Source organism: Fistularia commersonii, chromosome 1, assembly GCF_037954325.1.
Source record: "Fistularia commersonii isolate RoL2024-O1a breed Wild chromosome 1, RoL_Fcom_v1.0, whole genome shotgun sequence".
Classification (NCBI taxonomy): domain Eukaryota; kingdom Metazoa; phylum Chordata; class Actinopteri; order Syngnathiformes; family Fistulariidae; genus Fistularia; species Fistularia commersonii.
This window is the reverse complement of record NC_141284.1, coordinates 24,380,366-24,397,738: the sequence shown is the minus strand read 5'-3', so window position 1 is coordinate 24,397,738 and position 17,373 is coordinate 24,380,366. Positions and strand designations below refer to the sequence as shown.

General features: G+C 38.3%; 2 protein-coding genes across 3 annotated transcripts; both read left to right on the top strand.

Moving 5' to 3' along the window:
* Positions 1 to 1,099: 1,099 nt before the first annotated feature.
* On the top strand, positions 1,100 to 6,195 carry yju2 (YJU2 splicing factor homolog). The gene is made up of 8 exons (XM_086160942.1): positions 1,100 to 1,222; positions 1,532 to 1,632; positions 2,800 to 2,944; positions 3,038 to 3,172; positions 3,255 to 3,436; positions 3,642 to 3,789; positions 4,227 to 4,392; positions 5,395 to 6,195. The coding sequence occupies exons 1-8, from the start codon at positions 1,199 to 1,201 to the stop codon at positions 5,514 to 5,516; spliced, it is 1,023 nt and encodes a 340-aa protein (XP_086017068.1). The 5' UTR covers positions 1,100 to 1,198; the 3' UTR covers positions 5,517 to 6,195.
* A 372-nt stretch (positions 6,196 to 6,567) lies between these two features.
* On the top strand, positions 6,568 to 17,297 carry LOC147237921 (SH2 domain-containing adapter protein F-like). 2 transcript variants are annotated; one of them, XM_086156078.1, is made up of 8 exons: positions 6,568 to 6,745; positions 8,199 to 8,448; positions 8,640 to 8,750; positions 8,834 to 8,996; positions 10,233 to 10,493; positions 10,576 to 10,750; positions 12,898 to 13,017; positions 15,764 to 17,297. In XM_086156078.1, exons 2-8 carry the CDS (start codon positions 8,203 to 8,205, stop codon positions 15,948 to 15,950), a joined length of 1,263 nt encoding a protein of 420 aa, XP_086012204.1. In that variant the 5' UTR covers positions 6,568 to 6,745; positions 8,199 to 8,202; the 3' UTR covers positions 15,951 to 17,297. The 2 variants fall into 2 exon arrangements, with proteins under 2 accessions (XP_086012204.1, XP_086012205.1); XM_086156079.1 differs by having other exon boundaries at positions 6,589 to 6,693.
* Positions 17,298 to 17,373: the final 76 nt, after the last annotated feature.

Here is a 17,373-nt window from a genome sequence, read left to right as displayed (position 1 = left end):
AAGTCACTAAAATATTCATGGGAAAGTTGACATGGGTCACAACATTCAGCACCTCTGTATATTTGGAAGAGGACAGGAAGGTCATATGGTTAATGGATGAGAATTTCACAAAATATATTATGTTTGCTTTGCCTTTTTTTTTAAACAGAAGACATACTTGTGTAATGATTATATTGAAGGGGAAACATAATTGTATCTGTAATCTTTTTAACAGTTGGGTTAGCACTGTGTGGTATTTCAGGGTGGCCCTGTCCAGCGTGCCCCTTATTTCATAAAGGGGTTATTTAAGCTTGTTTAAGGCTACCAGACACGGGCAGTTTTTAAAGATTTATTTTTTCTGTTTTGTTCTTTTTGCTAATCTTATTTATTGTTTTCCTGATTACACTGGGATCATTTTCTCTTATTAATGTGATAGTCTAGTTTGTCACCTGAGAATCATGTATTAGATCACTGTGAATGTGACTTATTGATGACTCACATTTTCACCACTTCTAAATATACAGAATCTGGAACTGTTAAATCACAGCGACAAAAGTCATCACATGGCAAGGCTGTATCCAAAAGACAGTGTGATCTTACATCTCTTGCGCCCTGCATCTTTAAACATTTCACATCTTTCTTGAATGTTTGACTGCTCCGCAATTCCACCTGTCCTCTCATGTCACCTCTGTCTAATAAAACTAAAGTCAGACCTCAGCTGACCCACACTGACACCAATCTGTAATCAGGATCCAATTTCCTCTGTATCTAATACCCTAAACTTGTTCCCATTATTGACAAATCACCTTTTACCCTGAGAGGCCATTCCATCTCCAGGTTCATATTTGACAAATCCTGCCTCTCCCAGAAAGGCTCATTTTAAAGAATCATTGGGTTACTGATAATAGAAGCATGCAAAGCGTGATTGAGTTCAAGTTCAATTATTAATCGTTGATATCAAAGAAGATAAAAAGCTTTTATGTCATAAAAGGAATCCAAGCCATTGTGCACCAAAGACTTCGGAGCATCGCAAAATAAGTTATTACTCACTCCCACCACACGGAGGCAGTAGCTCGTCTAAAGACACATAATCGTCTGACAGAACGAGGTAACCGGAAGTTTACAGTATAGCCTGTTAGCAGCTAGCAACTAGTAGCAACTGCCGTTCCTACCTTCTCCTACAATTTAACGAAACTTCAGGCTCAAAGAAAACACAAAGATGTCTGAAAGAAAAGTATTGAATGTAAGTATGTGATACACCATAACATGGCTCTTTGATTTATTTTGTAATTGATATAATACTTTTTTATACGCCCATGACGTCCAGTACGCTAGCTCGACGTTAGCTTTGCACATAGAATAGCAAGTTTTGGGGGCCTTGCCCAATATGCTTTCGTGTCTTACATTTCTTCCAAGCTCCGAAGGAAATCCTTAAAATGATTACATGATTACTCAACACAACATGTATCTGCTTCGCACCCACGTTTTATTTGTTAATTTGGTCCCGTTCAGAGTAACAAAATAACTCCTGCCTCTCATATTTGATCTGCAGAAATACTACCCCCCGGATTTCGATCCATCTAAAATCCCCAAACTTAAACTCCCGAAAGATCGACAATATGTTGTCCGATTGATGGCACCTTTTAATATGAGGTATGTATAATCGTTCTATCTGTATTATCATCCAGATGTGTCAGTTCATGTTTCCGATTGCCTCCTTGACTCAAATGTACTGATAGTCAGCCAGTGAGGCTGGGAGTGGAGGTTTTATGTGAAATCCAAATAAAACTTAATTTGATTTCAAAGAAGATAATGATAATTGGTTGTTAGAGCAGAATACAAGTGTGTGTGTGTGTGTGTGTGTGTGTGTGTGTGTGTGTGTGTGTGTGTGTGTGTGTGTGTGTGTGTGTGTAAGTCCAAGAACAACACAGTACATTACATTACATTACATTTGGCAGACGCGACTTACAATAGAGGACATAGGGACTGCAAATACATGATGCACAGGAAATACAATATATAATATATATAAATACAATATAAGCAAAGCATAAAATACTTGATGCTTAGGAACCCTCTTGAATTATTAAATCAAACAGCATGCAAGTTAAACATCAGTGTTTTGAACCTGAAGAGAGCTCTCTGAAACATTTTAAAGAAAAGAAATAAAATCCAGTTACCACAATAGCACAATCTCAACAATATAGTGCTTGCTTGTGGGGGAATGTTGGGTTTCTGTAAATCATTTTAAAGAGTGTGGTATTGAGACAACTTTATTGGGATTTGTCACTATATAAATAAAATTTGACTACACTGGAGTTTGACTTAGCAACATAGAATACAAATAATTACCACAATATCTGAGGCCACTTTTTTAACTATATTTTCACTTGTTTTCAGGGCAAAGAGAACTGAGCTACAACAAATGAATCATTGTTTATATTAAAATGGAAAAATAACTTCTGGATATGGTGACATTGAGTTTTTCCCCACATCACCCAACCCCAATTTTAGTATATATTAAACTATTGTGAAAACGGCATTAGATTGGTTTTCATCATAGTACCATGTTTAAAGTTCCTGTGTTGTAATGAGGGGGTAGTTATCACAAAGGTCGGAGTGGACCTACTTTGGTCAGATTCTAAAGGCCTTAGAAACCTGTGTTTGTGATTCTGCACTATACTTAAGTATACTGGATTCAAAATGCTTTTGTTATTAGGACTTTTGTTGTATACAAGCTACTAGACTTACAAGTGTTCAGGGGGGGAATGTTTGCATGAGAAATTACAAAAAGATGTTGGTGACTCTGTATTTTTACAGGTGTAAAACATGTGGTGAGTACATCTATAAGGGAAAGAAGTTCAATGCACGTAAGGAAACTGTTCAGAATGAACTTTACATGGGACTACCCATCTTCCGTTTCTACATCAAATGTACTCGGTGTCTTGCTGAGATTACATTTAAGGTGAGTATAAAATTACCTTATTATCAGAGATATTTTTACTGTTATGATTTGGAGTTATTTGAATTTCTGAGAGATTTTCATGTTGGAATTTAGACTGACCCGGAGAACACAGACTACGCCATGGAGCATGGTGCTACACGAAACTTCCAAGCTGAAAAAATAATTGAGGAAGAGGAGAAAAGAATCCAGCTGGAGCGGGAGGAAGAGGAACTGAACAACCCTATGAAGGTCAGTGTTTAACCAGCATTTCCTGTAAATGGGCGCGATCCATATTAGGAACGAGCAGTTGATGGTTTCCCTCACTTAATAGGTGTTGGAGAACCGGACGCGAGATTCTAAGATGGAGATGGAGGTATTGGAAACCCTTCAGGAGCTGAAGGAATTAAACCAAAGACAGGCTCAAGTGGATTTTGAGGGAATGATTGACCAGTACAGAGAGTTGGAGCAGAGAGAGAGGGAAAGGGAGAAAGAAGAGGATGAGCGTGAAACAAAGTGAGTATAGAATGCTTAAATAGCCCCAGAAATTTGCTGGTAATTATTGAAAATCATCAGCTGTCCACATACTGAAGACTACATGAGTAATTCTGTTGATATATAAGAGCCGGTGGCTGTCCGCGTGACATGTTAAACCGGTAATGCCGATCCTTCCGAATAGCGTATTGAGTCATTAAATGTGAATGTATAATTTGTTTGACAGAGATATGTTGGAGCGTGCCTTCATAAAAAGACTCAGAGACTCTGATTCAGAGGATGAGGAGGAGAAGGAGAGTTCCAAACAGAAAGAGAGTTCCAGTGCAAATAACCCAACAGATATCCTCACCACAGACAAACCCACGGAGACACAGGTACACACCATGACTGGAACATTTTAGTCATTATTCTGTCTTCAGTTTCTTGATGAAAATGTTAAAATGTTTAACTTTTAATCAGAAAGTAGTGTGTGTACATGCTTTTATCTATCATTTGCATTCTATTACATAACATTTTTTAGACATTCAGGTAAATGCAAATGACTTTCACTCGACACTATGCTTGTCAGCAATCATTATGTTTGGGGCTAATTTAGACAAAAAAAAAATAATTTTATGGTTATGGTTGATAAAGCTAGTGAAGACACATTACTCTGTGTGATCAATTTCTTTCTTTTTTTTTTCTTCAATTATCCCTTTCAACAATTGTTCAAAAATGTTTCCCTGCAGCACAGCCCCAAAATGATCAATAGACAAGAGAAGATGTAGGGGGATATGGTTTTCAGATGATACTCTTTTACTTTATCTCACAGGCAGCTGGAGGAGCAAAGAAGCCCAAGATAGATAGCTGGGAGCGGAGTGTGGGGACGCTGGGTGGAGGAGGAGTGCTTGGATCGCTTGTAGTGAGAAAGAAATCCACAGCAGTCAACAACAAGCCCAGTCCAGTGGTGGCCCCTGCTGTTCAGGCATCAAAAACAGGTAGTGCTTGAGTGTCTTGATGGAGAGCTGAGCTCCAAGACTGCTATTTGTGATAATATAGCTGACTTTGAATTTCTATTCAACTCAATAAAAAGCCAGCATATTAGAAAGTTCAGATGCTGTTTGTCAACAACGGCATCTGAACACACTGCAGAAAACTGGAATATTTGGTTCATTCTGCTCAAGGACTGCATCGTTCAGTATTAACCGCCAGAAAAGGATGACCAACCTGATGTTTACTCTCACCTTGTGCACACAAGCATTGGTGGCAGCATGGATCACATGTGTTTCAGTCAATCTGTTGAAGTTTAGAAGTTTTTTGTGAATAAATACTCTTGACTGACATCTAGACATAAGCAGCTTTGTATGCTATTATGATTGCAAGCCCAAAGCCAAGTTACAGTAAAAGCAGCTTTTTTAAGAGGTACATAACATTATATATCTTTGTACTGAAAACCTTAAAACACTTGATAGCCTTAACCTTGACAATTTATATTTTATTGTATTTCTTATTCTCCCTCCTTCCTACTATTATCTATTATTATTATGTTTTTGCTTGAAACTCTGGCACAACAATTTTCTTCGGGATAAATAAAGTTGTTCTTATCTTATCTTATCTTATATAAAGCATCTCAAAACTGAAGATGCATTGGCTAATGGTTTACAATTTGGGTAGATTACAGATAACTGTCAGGGCTTTGATTTATCTCATTCTGAACCATAACTCCAGTTTTAATGGTGGCCCTGTGGTTGGACTATTTCTTTTCCCATCCTCTCGCTGGAAAATAGTTACATTATTATTGCAGCCTCATAACTTATACCAATGAAACAGTTTAAATTCTCATGCCCACATTTGAGTTTTGCAGATTCATTGAATGCTGAACTGCATTAATGTTACTTGCTTGACATAAACCACCACTGACACTGACTTCTGTTTTTTTTTAATGCAGTACTGCTCAGTAGACCAAGAAGGGCTAATCTAACTGTTTCTCCTCTTCACAGATTTAAGGGCCGTGAGTGGCAGCTCTGGTGGTACCCCGCAGCCTGCTGCCACAAAGAATGGCTCATCATCTCTCAGCCTGCTGGGAGCATATTCGGACAGTGACAGTAATGAGAGCGAATAAGGACTTAATGGATTTTGACTGGAAGACCTGACTGCCCCTTTCACACACCACACTGGATCTGAAATGATCGAGGTTTTCTAGCCATAATTGTCTGTATGTATGAAAGCAAGTGTCAGAATAATTGAAATAGGTAGATAGATATTAAGCAATGTTTAACCATCTCTGAAGTGCAAAGTCCACGTTATCGCTGATTAAGTCCATGTGGCACACAGCTCTTTCTCTAAGGGAATTTAAAAAAATCCAGCATTTAAGTTTGACTTGTACAAGAGATAAAAATGCAACACAGCCATGGAGCAAAAAAAAAATTTGTAAAGAAGCAATTACATTTTGTAACTTTGTGTTCAATCAACACAAATACAACATTTGTTATCATCACAGATTAGTCCTGTCTCCTGTGCTCCCCCTCCTTACACACACCACACACACACCACCACCAACAAAAACCCCCTCCTGTGTGAGAGGATACTGTACATCCACACATGATTTTCCATTCATTGACCAATGTTGCTTTGTGAGAGAATACTATGAATGTTGTGGGAAAGGATATGGTATAGAGAATTAGATGTACAGTTATAAAATCTGTTTTTTGGCAAACTTTTTATTAGTATATTGGTGAAATCAAGTAAAAACAATGTCCCATCAATATGTAGTGTAATGTTTATTAAATAATCCTTTGCTTTAAGACTTTGTCCATTATTATTATTTGTCTAGTGTTTAATGGATGAATCCTAATACTTACCATAATATGAAGTAGAACTTTTATTTCATGTAGAAGAAGAAAATGACAATGCATTATTGTCCCGTTTTCATCATGTCTTCTCACAAAAAAAAAACAAAACATGTTTAATGATACATTACCATTGATAGTGAGGAAGTACTGTCTACTATGACAGTTTAGCGGAAGTCCACGACACGTTAAATAACATTCAAAGTATAAAAATAGTCAATATTGGGGTGAAATGTGAATCTCAACTGTCGACCAAAACAAATCATGCCGCTACTCCCCTTTAAGCCGCGCCGCCGCGCCAGTGTGTTGTCTGCCCCAGACGGTCTGCTTCACGGTCTGGTCCAGCTAACATTAGCCGACTGACCTGTCTGGCTCCCGAGGCTGCGCCGGTTTGATGGGAACAATGATTTGTTTTTACACCTGATACCGCTATATAAGAAACGCCGGATGGTAAGAAGAGGGATATAGGCGGAACGGGGAGCTGTCAATGCAAAGAAAGAGGGTGAGCCTTAAAAGAGGCATCGTTGACTCGTTTCAGACGCTTCGACGTTAGCCTCGCGTCCCCAGCTAACAAAGCTAACTTAGCTTTGGCATTTTGACAGACCGGTGGCTGGCAATTTTACGGATCGTAACTTAATGAAATAAAAAACGGCGTCTGCAGCATTATCGTCCTACCATTTACCAATGCGCTCATTGTTTGGTACTAATCTATGGTAAGAGTTTGCTAGAATGAATGAGTGATTCTAATCTTGTATTTAAATGTTTACAAGCAACGCGCAATGCTTTCTGTGATTTGCTAATCAAAGGCTAGCTGATTATCATAATCCTAGCCCGAGATCGCGTTTCTGTCCGATGACAAGTTTTTAAAATAACTTATTCTGGACACACTGGAGTTTATTATTTTCTTATTTTTTGTTGACCTGTTGATTTTTTTTTCCCCTCCTCCAACTCATGTCAGTAACTTAGCTTTCTCTCAAGGTCAGACGCTACGCTTATAAGATGAATGAGACTGTTGGGGAAAAAAGGAGATAGTTGGCAAGACGAATGTTAGCCTCTTTCTTCATACATTAAGCTCCTTAGTCGGAGGAAAGTCGATCACAGTTGGCACTGAGTCCGTTATTCAACCTCTGGGCTAAATTCAGAATATCCCTGGCTTCAGCTGCCCAGCTGTGATGGCAGACTGCTGCTCTTTGTTTTGTGAGCTGGAAAAGTGGAGCTCCAGCTAATTTGACCGAAGAATCATTTGGAAAAACTCTGCTTTCCTATCATTTTGGAAGCCTTGATCTGATTATTTTCCATCTTTGCTAGAATTTTAAACAATTCTACGTCCTTGCTGAAGGTCCCTTAACCAGTTTAATTATTTTTTTTGGTAATAAAACATTCAGGTGTAATCGTGCATGGTGTGAATATTTATGTACTCCTAAGAATTAACCAAAATACATTTGAACAATTTCTTTGCTATAGTATATATTTTTTTTTATATTGACAGTTTTGTGGAGTTAAACCGCCCTGTTTTCTGATGGTTAAATAGTAAACCCAAGCAAAGTGATGATTTATGGAATGAATTTAAGAAGTGTGGTGACCTAAAAGGAATACTTGCATTACTGTACATTCTCATGTATGCTAATGTAGATAAAAAATTCACATTAATCAAAAATAATTACACAACAAACCTAAATTATCAGTGTCTCCCAATTTCTTTCTGATTATTTTGTTTTCTTAATATTTCAAATGATTGATTGTATTTTGAAATAAATAGGTTAAATTGCAGAGGCAGTCAGCCAAATATTTGCTAAACAAAAATGAATTTTTGCAAAAATAAATACTTCATTGCCCCATGTATATCTGTGTATTCATATATGAGATATATGGTGCTTAGCTTAGTGCCCAACATGAAAAACACTTTTATTAAGACTTGCTTTCTTGTTTAATCATAAATATGACTTCGTTCTCAGATCCATGGCAAAGTGGTTGAAAGACTACCTAAACTTTGGCAACAGGCGTGACCCACCGCAGCCCCCGAGGCCAGATTACAGCGAGAGTGAAATTTTGCGGGCCTATAGAGCTCAGAAAGAACTGGATTTTGAGGATCCGTACCAATACTCTGACAAGGAGCACCAGAATGGTGGTATTCATTCATGCAGTGCAACAGTGAGCCTTCCCTCATTCTCTGCATTTGGTTCGGGGCTGCCTAATGGTACCGAGGTATGAAATGAAACACATTCATGAGTGAATTTTTTTTTCTTTTCTGTTTTCCAGTTCAGCTACAATTCAAGTTCCATTTCCCATTATTGTCATCCATTAAGTTCTCCAGGCTTCCTCTTTCTCTCTTTGATATCTTTGTATAATGATTAAGTGATGACTGAATTTTTATGGTTTTTATTTTATTGCCTCAGGTGAAAGTGCTGTCTCCTAAACACAGACTGATAAAGGTGGATTCTCAAGAATTTGGCCACTGTAAAGTCCCCCTGAGTCCGGTCACCATTCAAGAGGAGTCTGTAAGCTCTGTAAGCTCTGCCTCATTTCTCATTGTTCATGATCCTTAGTTTATGGTTGGGTTCATTCCTGTTGATCCTTCTTCCTTCTTAAGGTGATTCCCTCAGCGCCAGCAGCATCAGACACTGATACAGACTACTCAGACCCTTTTGATGCCCGGCCAGCCCCCATAGCCAGACCCACCAGGGAGCCTAAAACTGCACAAACAGACTGCTGCAGTTACATGGAGCCATTTGAAGCTCAGCGTATCATTTCAGGTGAATCATTCAATCTTAATCTCTCAACCAATCAGTCAGGCCCTGAATGCCATATTACATTGAATTTCCTATTTTGATGATCACCCCAACTCAGTTACTGGCACAGCACTCTTTTGCACTGTGCCCAAGGGTGTTGCAGAATCATGGTTTATTTACACAATCACACCTTCCATAAAGTATTTATCTCACTGCAATCACTGCTTTACCCTCCCAGCCACATTCATCTATTTTTTAACAATAATTGCACTAAAATCTCAAAGTATATCAATCCTGTTAAGGTTTCTTTAGGGCTATGTAAGTATTCCCTTATAGACAATTGAACCATAACACTCCCTCTGTATGGAAATATGCCATTAATTCAAGAAAAGAACTGTAATTTTGTTCTGGACTTGAAGTTGTGCATCCTACTCTTGAATTATCTCTTGATAACTCTCTATTATCTATTACTGTTATGTTTTTACTTGAAACTCTGGCACAACAATTTCCTTCAGGTTTAATAAAGTTGTTCTCATCTCATCATCTCATCTCATCTCAATTACAAAATGTAATTTTGCCTTGAAATTTGCTTATTTTCAGAGTTCTCGTTTGATACGTGTAATAAGAAAATTAATAGAAATACAAAAGATATATAGATGTATAATTTTGGCCTAAAACGTATGGCTTATGAGCTGGCTGAACTGAATCTCTATTATTTATCAGATAATGAATTTGCAATTGTACATATGGCAATTAACATAATCACTGCCAAAAAATGTTCTGGGGTGTTTGTGTAAACCAGGGTTAAAAAATCACAACGAATAGAATGTGCTAAATCACAGAAATAAAAAAATATTGGACCAGTATATAGGTTTGTTTGATCCAATTATTTTTAATGGTGCTGATGACAGCCAACCAAAGTACATTTTATTATTATAGTTTGTCTTTGCTTGTTGTCCATTTAAATGGTACATAGTTCAGTTGATGTTTGTGAGGCCAAACTTCTTAGTATTTCACTATAGTACAGAGTGGATTCTTTCTTCATCAAAAACTCTGAGAAAATAACCTCTGCATCACTAGCCAGAAAATGTGAAAAATGAAACTACAGGGGGAAAATTCAATCCTGAGAGTGAGATAATTACTTGGCCTATTTGCAATAGGCAAAGTTTTACTTAAGTTTTTACTTATATTTGCCAAAGAAATAATCATAGCATTGTAAGTCCACAGTTTCTGAGTGTACGCTGCCGGTCCCCTTTGTAGAAATGCAGCACAGTATGATGAACAACAGGTCTCGGAGTGGAGACGGTGGCCAGTTATATGATAACCCCTATGAGGAGAGGACACGTCACTTTCACCACCGAGTTGCTCAAACAGGCCAGCAGCAACCCCAGAGGCTTGAGGGTGGACTTAGCCTGGTAGACAGCAGGGAGAGTCGACTGCCTCAGAATGACGAAAGGCCAGCGGATGAATATGATCAGCCATGGGAGTGGAAGAAGGACAACATCTCAAAAGCTCTAGCTGGTAAATTAGTATTTCTGGTTTACGATGTTCAGCACCAAATGTGTCTGAGCTTACTTACTTATTCCTTTCTGTTTGGCCACAGTTCAGTTTGAAGGGGCTGAAAGAGAACGTTCACGAGTTCAGACAGAACAGGTCAGGCTTGCCAAGACAGGCAGCACATCTACTGCAGTGGACTCAACCACACTCCGACTGGTTTGTGACACTCTCCCTGTCTTGGGAGAGAGAGTGGATCCACACCTGCCTCTCGAAAGACAAGTGTAAGTGGACAGTTGCACTGTTGATTGACTCAACCATTGTTTCCAGTTTGAAACTACAGCGATTTATCCACAAAAATTTAAATTGTACATCGATGACTTACTTGACAGTCTTAAATTTGTATCAGCATCAAAACCTTAGTCTTAGTTTTCTGGGCAAATTTATGACTAATCCATTGATAGGTATCAGCTGTCTTACATTTGACTGGAAAAGTTTCATGTTTTATCATGGTTATATATACTATTTGATTATCTGAACAAAAACAGATGATTCCTCTTAATGTCTCTGCTCACGTGTTATGAACAGACTTAATTGTTCTAAGCTTTCATAATTCTCTTTGACACTACCATGAAGAAATTAAGGTTCCCTTCCATATGACAAAATCTCAATGCAAAGAAGCAGGAAACAGCAAGGGTGTAGGAGTTGATTTTTGTTCGAAAAATTACTGTTTGGGATGAGACAAGAACTAACAGCAGGAGGAAACGTGCAGAAAACAGGGTTTGATGTGTGTACTGTGTTTGTGCTTGTGTTCGTGCGTGCGTGTGTGTGCTTGTGTTTTCCAGACTATAAGTCGCAGCAGCCAAAAAATGCAAAATGAAGAAGAAAAAAAACATAAAGGTCGCACTGGGCTATAAGTTGCATTTTTGGGGGGAAATTTGCTTTATAAAATCAGACCAAGAACAGGCATTTCACCTTCAAAGGCAAGTTATAGCGTAATGTCCAAGTGGATGTGCCAAATGATAATTATCTGCTGGTTAACACACCTTATCTAAGAATTGAGCAACAGTGGCTCCACTTTATCTTCTCCATCTCCACGCTCTCTCTCTTCCCACCTCACCCCCTTGTGCCATCTCATCCCAAAACACATTCACAGCCAGTAGGACATCACAGAACTGAACATTCCTCCAAACAGTACCGCAAGGTTGCTACAATAGAATAAAGAGCAACAGGCTGAATAGGTGTGTGGTATGTTAACATAGCATATTAGCAGTTATTCAGATAACTATAGCATAAACAACATAGCATAACAAGTTTACCAAACTCTTGATCTCACTTCAAACTAAATCAACTGAATTCTTCAACCTCTGTGTCACTTCTGAGCAACTCCGCCAAATCCGGAGGTAGACAGCAGGCCGCTTCCTCTTCTGCATGACTGTTTTTGGGACATTGTTGTCCGTGCTCTGATAGAGAGACGGTTGTGTTGCATGAAGCGGTAACACCAAGAAGGTTTCCCGCAAAGTAATTTATATTCATCAGCTCGGCAACTACCTGAGTGTGGAGACGTAACTGTGCCGTCAACAAGCCTCTCCCGACAGCATGTTGTTCAAGCAAACTTGTCGTCTAGCTGTGGCCATCTAGCATTCAGCCTGTGATTAGCTTTTTTTTGTTTTCTTAATCACAGTTACAGTATCCTCCGCTTTTCGCCAGTCCCGCACTAGTTTCTCGCTGACTCCAAACTTTCTTTTTGCTGCATATTTCAGGACTTGCAGCATGTAATCTACAGAACAAGATTTTCTTTTTGGGGGTATTTGTGTTCTTTCTCGGATGTCTTTATAAGTTGATGTTTGAATTTTACATTTGCAGTGGTAGGGGAGAAATAGGAGTAGCAGATACTGGCACACAAGCCTAGAGAGCACTTTTGCGGCTGTCAGTGTGAAAATAACGAATATGTGAAATCAGATATTTTAATATACAAGTCACACCTGAGTATAAGTCGCAGGACCAGCTAAACCATGAAAAAAAGTGTGACTTGTAGTCTGAAAAATACAGTGTGTGTGTGTGTGTGTGTGTGTGTGTGTGTGTGTGTGTGTGTGTGTGTGTGTGTGTGTGTGTGTGTGTGTGTGTGTGTGTGTGTGTGTGTGTGTGTGTGTGTGTGTGTGTGTGTGATTTACTCTGAAAATAAGCATAGAAATGGAAAATATTAATAAAGTGTTTATTCATAACATTGTTCAGGCATTATCACAGAAAATTTGGCAGTTGACATAAAACCATTTTTAAGACCAATTTGCAGCAACAAGATCACGGTCTCGTCTAATACTACTACTAATTACACAGGATAAATACCATTTCTAAACACCTTTTTTTATTATGAATATGTTGATTAAAAAGAATGGTCTGGTTCTTGATGTGTGCCATTTGTCGCCTGCAGATGGTACCATGGAGCCCTGAGTCGTTCAGAGGCAGAGAGTCTACTGACCCTGTGTAAGGAAAGCTCCTACCTGGTGAGGAACAGCCAGACGTACCGGAATGACTACTCTCTCTCACTCAGGTAGACATTTTCTACTTTGTAGGGCCATAGACAATAATATTTTCTATGTGCTGATAAATTAATATGACATTATTCAAAAATAAAGTACTGTACGAACTGAGGTGTTCAGGTCGTGGCTAAGAACATTATTCAAAACAAGATACACAAACTGTTAACTTGATTGTTCTCTTCTATATCAAACACTGTCTTGATGTGTTTGTCTTTGAATTAAATGTGTTTCTGTTACGACAATCAGTACTGTTTCTTTGCCCTTTAAAAAAAAAGTTGTTTTTTTTTTTCGGTTGATTTTCAAATTCCTTGATTTGGTTGATTTATGTTGTACAGTTTTTTTGGCAATCGCAAGGGTAATGCAACCACTCACTAAATATTATTCAGTATCTTTGGATTGATGCAACATTTCTCCGGAAGACTTGTGCAATCACGTGCCGCTCCAGCGTTCTCCGCGCACAGCAAAAAAAGCAAACCACACACACACAAAAATCGTCATGAACATAACAGCAGCATGTGCCTTGGTAGCCACAGGTTGGCCAGGCTTGATGTATATGATAAATAAACAAGCAACCAGCTGTTATGTGAGAGAAATAGCTGGGAATTGTCCTCATCCTCACATCTGCTCTTGCTTATTGTTGTGCGGTCAAGGGTGCTGTGGATCCACACAACACCTAAAATGAGCAAGAACCGATTGTGGGTCTTTACCTTTTAATCTTCTTGGAAATGAAGAATGGGGGTGGGGGTCTGATTAAAAAAATGGAAAAGGTACGAAATGGGTTGATAACTTTAGTTGTGTAAATTATGTTGCCTCTGTCTGATGTCACATTCAAATGGAGGTCCCTGTCACAGTTCTCTATAGTCTCACTAGATTCACTCATTAAAGGTTCAGCTAAATAAAACATTCATTATGAAATATGATTGCACAAGTATTGCTCTGCAAACAATTGAGAACTCTCTTAGTCAGTAAAATTATATCAGATGTTCACCCTATACTATTTTCTTCCAACCAAAGTGTAAATTAAAGTATGCTATAATTGATGAAGGTACCCCAGTCTGATATATACTAGTTGTGTTCAAAACTATGATGTCAGGAAAAAATATATATAATCTGATATAATCTAAAGAGCCACGCTAAATGGATTTTGCATTTTTGAATAAAAAACTGTGAAAACTTATTTTTAAACAAAAACAACAAACTTTCAGTTATATGACTGCCGTTATACCGTTATATCCATCTTAAAATATTTAGACTGTACATATTTTGTCCCTACCCGATTTAGACTCCAGCCATGAAGGGAGGAGATTTCCAGACTTTAAATGACAAATCAAACATGTTACATTCTGTGTTATAGTCGTATGTTTTCATCGTTTTGCATTAAGCCAGTAACATGTTGTTGGTATACATGGTCACATCTTTTTATATATGGATCTATAATTTTATTCAATCAAACACAATATACAAGTTTATTAAACTGATCAATTACACAGAGAAACCATTTTTAGGTGATATTACGAATCTAGCATTAAATCTAGTTTTTCAATAAACTCCGGCCCTTGACTTCTACCAACTTTAATTTTTGCCCAATGTGTATTTTAGACACCAAAATCACAAATAATAATTCTTGTCGTAGAGTTTTGTAACGTATGTTTTGACATTTGAAAAAGACACATTATCGCAATAAGAAAGTATTCCACATGAATATGACACGTTATTAATTACTAAGCACTGGCCTCATCATTATATCACATGAATAAGTTAAAATGTAAACTTAAGAGTGTAGGAGTCAGTGTGATTTGAACATTTTGTAATGCTATTTCAGACACAGGTCATTATAAACTTTATTTCTTTATAACCATTGTTTGTTTTGTTTTTGATTTTTTTAAATGTGTGTTTGTACTGAATATAATTTCAGTTGCAGGTTTCAAAAAAAATAAAGAGTGTGACTGGGACCGGACTCAAACTTGTGGAGTATTCACAGGGAGGAAGGTTAAGAGGTTACAGATGGTTATTATTGTGAGTTAAGGGGATTCCTGAAGGCTATTGCTCACAGGCAGGCGTGACGTGACTCACTGCGTTGTGAAAAAGAAAGCCCGACAACTCATTGTTGAAGGACACATTATGAAAGACCCTGGTTTGATTCTGACTAGGAGACCTTTCTGTGTGGAGTCTGCATGTTCTCCCCTTGTCTGCATGGGTTTCCTCCAGGTTCTCTGGTTACCTCCCGCAGTCCAAAAACATGCAGCAGGCTAATTGGAAAAAATTGGGAAAAATTGCCCTGAATGATCGAGTGAGTGAATGGTTGTTTGTCTATGCACAGTATGTGGCCCTGCGATTGACTGGCGACCAGTCCAGGGTATACTCCGACTCTCGCCCAATGACAGATGTGATAGGCTCCAGCATCCCCAGTGACCCTGAGTGCAGGATAGCAGAAGAAGATGGACTTTCAACTTCACACAATCCACTGATTCTCTAAACCGTACAACTAAAATCCCATTGCTGTTGAAAGGCACATACTGCATATAAAGGGGGAACATGCCTATATTCATATGAGAAAAGAGGTTTTATTTGTTGGTAGGTAAGGTGGCAAGGTGGTATTTATATTCTGTGTTCATTTCTTGGAATGATCATTCAGGGATTCCTGTCCTGTTATGACCGTTTGGTCCAAAACAAGTGTGTTTCTGCAAAGATCCCACTATTTTCTTCAGTATTGATCCTTATATATGTTTATTGTATTTTTCTGTTTGTCTCTACTAGGAGTTGCAAGGGCTTCATGCACATGAAGTTCACTCAGTCCGCAGATGGTTGTTATGTGCTCGGGGAGAACAGCCCTCCGTTTCCCACCATACCCGAGGTCATCCACTACTACACCACACACAAGCTGCCGATCAGAGGAGCCGAGCATATGTCCCTGCTGTACCCCGTCATAGTGCAGACCCTCTGACAGAGATGCTCATAACATACTCTGTCTGCCGGTGCTACTGAATACAATATATACAGAATCTTTCGACCCTTCTCCTCTTTGCCTTTTCACTGCTGGTCTGCTGACATCACACTAGATCTCTGGGTGTCTTTTTCCCCATTCCCCCCCCGTACACTGGCTGCATGAAAATGAGCTTGGTGCCTCATGAATCTATGCCTGAGAGCTGGTGCCACACCTGTTTTTATACATTTGGCTCGTGTGGATGGGTTGTCACTCATACTGGGATTTTTTGCTGGGTACTCGTAGTTTAAGATACAAATAAAGACTCAAAGAAAGAGTGGTTTTCTAGATTTTCAAAGATTGCATGGAGATTGAGCTCTTCGACTGAAGGGCCATAATATACTGTACTGCAGGGTAATTTAAAGGACAATACTGGTGTTTTTAAGCTTGTGCCAATAATCTAGCTTGAACTTTTCAAGCAAGAAAAGCATTTTTTTCAAGGTGCAATTTAAGTGTTCATATTTCCAAAAATCAAAAATAATTTTTGGAGGAAATATACATGGAGCCGAAGGAAGTAGACAGTAGAAGATACATTAGCAGACAAACACCAACACACAAAATTGTTATTATCTGTCTGGAAGTCTGGAATGAGTAATAACTTATAAATCCATATCAGCTACATTAATAAATTTAAACATGCTGATATGAAATTTACTATTTACGTACAAATTACTGTTTGATTTGATGTATTTCAAAATCACTGGAATCTTGGAAGTAGATGACGATGAAAATGATGTAAGAGTAGGCTTGTAATTGACTCAAAGTTTTCCAAACATTAACATTAATATGCAACAAATCAAATCTTCCAAGGATTTACAAAACAGTTTCAGAATTGGTGAAAAAAATAGAACCGTATTTCTAATATTACATAACAGTCAAATTTGAAATGTTTGTGGAGCCTTCCGGGAGTAGTCATGAGAACGCTTGAACTCTATCTGACACAATCTAAGAGGAAGTCCTATCAGTAGCAGGTGGATTTTAAATATCAAGTGTTTCTCTTCCTGTATTGCCCAACCCAACGGCTTAGAGTAAGTTGTTGGTATCAATCAAACCATGGCCAGTGTGGGGGCTGGGACACTTGTGAACTGTTCCTCAAAGCTGTGGCTTCGTGTCCTGCTATCTCTTCAACCCGTCATATGTGGACAGATAAGAGATGTTCACAAATAGTTCCAAGTATTAAAAGCAAATGCAACTGTATTGCAATTGTTTTGCTTCCTGATTGTTTTTTTTTTTAAGCTTTGGTAGAATATTTACTGTGCTGTTTTATAAGATTTTAAATGTGTTTGATAATAAAGGTGTCTGTTTTTATATCTTTGCACTGTTTATTCTTTAACTGCCTGAAAGGTTGTTTATTTTTAATTTGTTGTTAAACCAGTCTGGTATA

Excerpts from the sequence above, each read along its gene's own strand:
- yju2 (XM_086160942.1), top strand. The coding sequence starts at position 1,199 with ATGTCTGAAAGAAAAGTATTGAAT. Across the intron at positions 1,223-1,531 it reads CTGAAAGAAAAGTATTGAAT|AAATACTACCCCCCGGATTT; the intron begins GTAAGTATGTGA and ends TTTGATCTGCAG. Across the intron at positions 3,173-3,254 it reads AACTGAACAACCCTATGAAG|GTGTTGGAGAACCGGACGCG; the intron begins GTCAGTGTTTAA and ends CTCACTTAATAG.
- LOC147237921 (XM_086156078.1), top strand. The coding sequence starts at position 8,203 with ATGGCAAAGTGGTTGAAAGACTACCTAAACTTTGGCAACAGGCGTGAC. Across the intron at positions 10,494-10,575 it reads CATCTCAAAAGCTCTAGCTG|TTCAGTTTGAAGGGGCTGAA; the intron begins GTAAATTAGTAT and ends GTTTGGCCACAG. Across the intron at positions 10,751-12,897 it reads CTGCCTCTCGAAAGACAAGT|ATGGTACCATGGAGCCCTGA; the intron begins GTAAGTGGACAG and ends TGTCGCCTGCAG.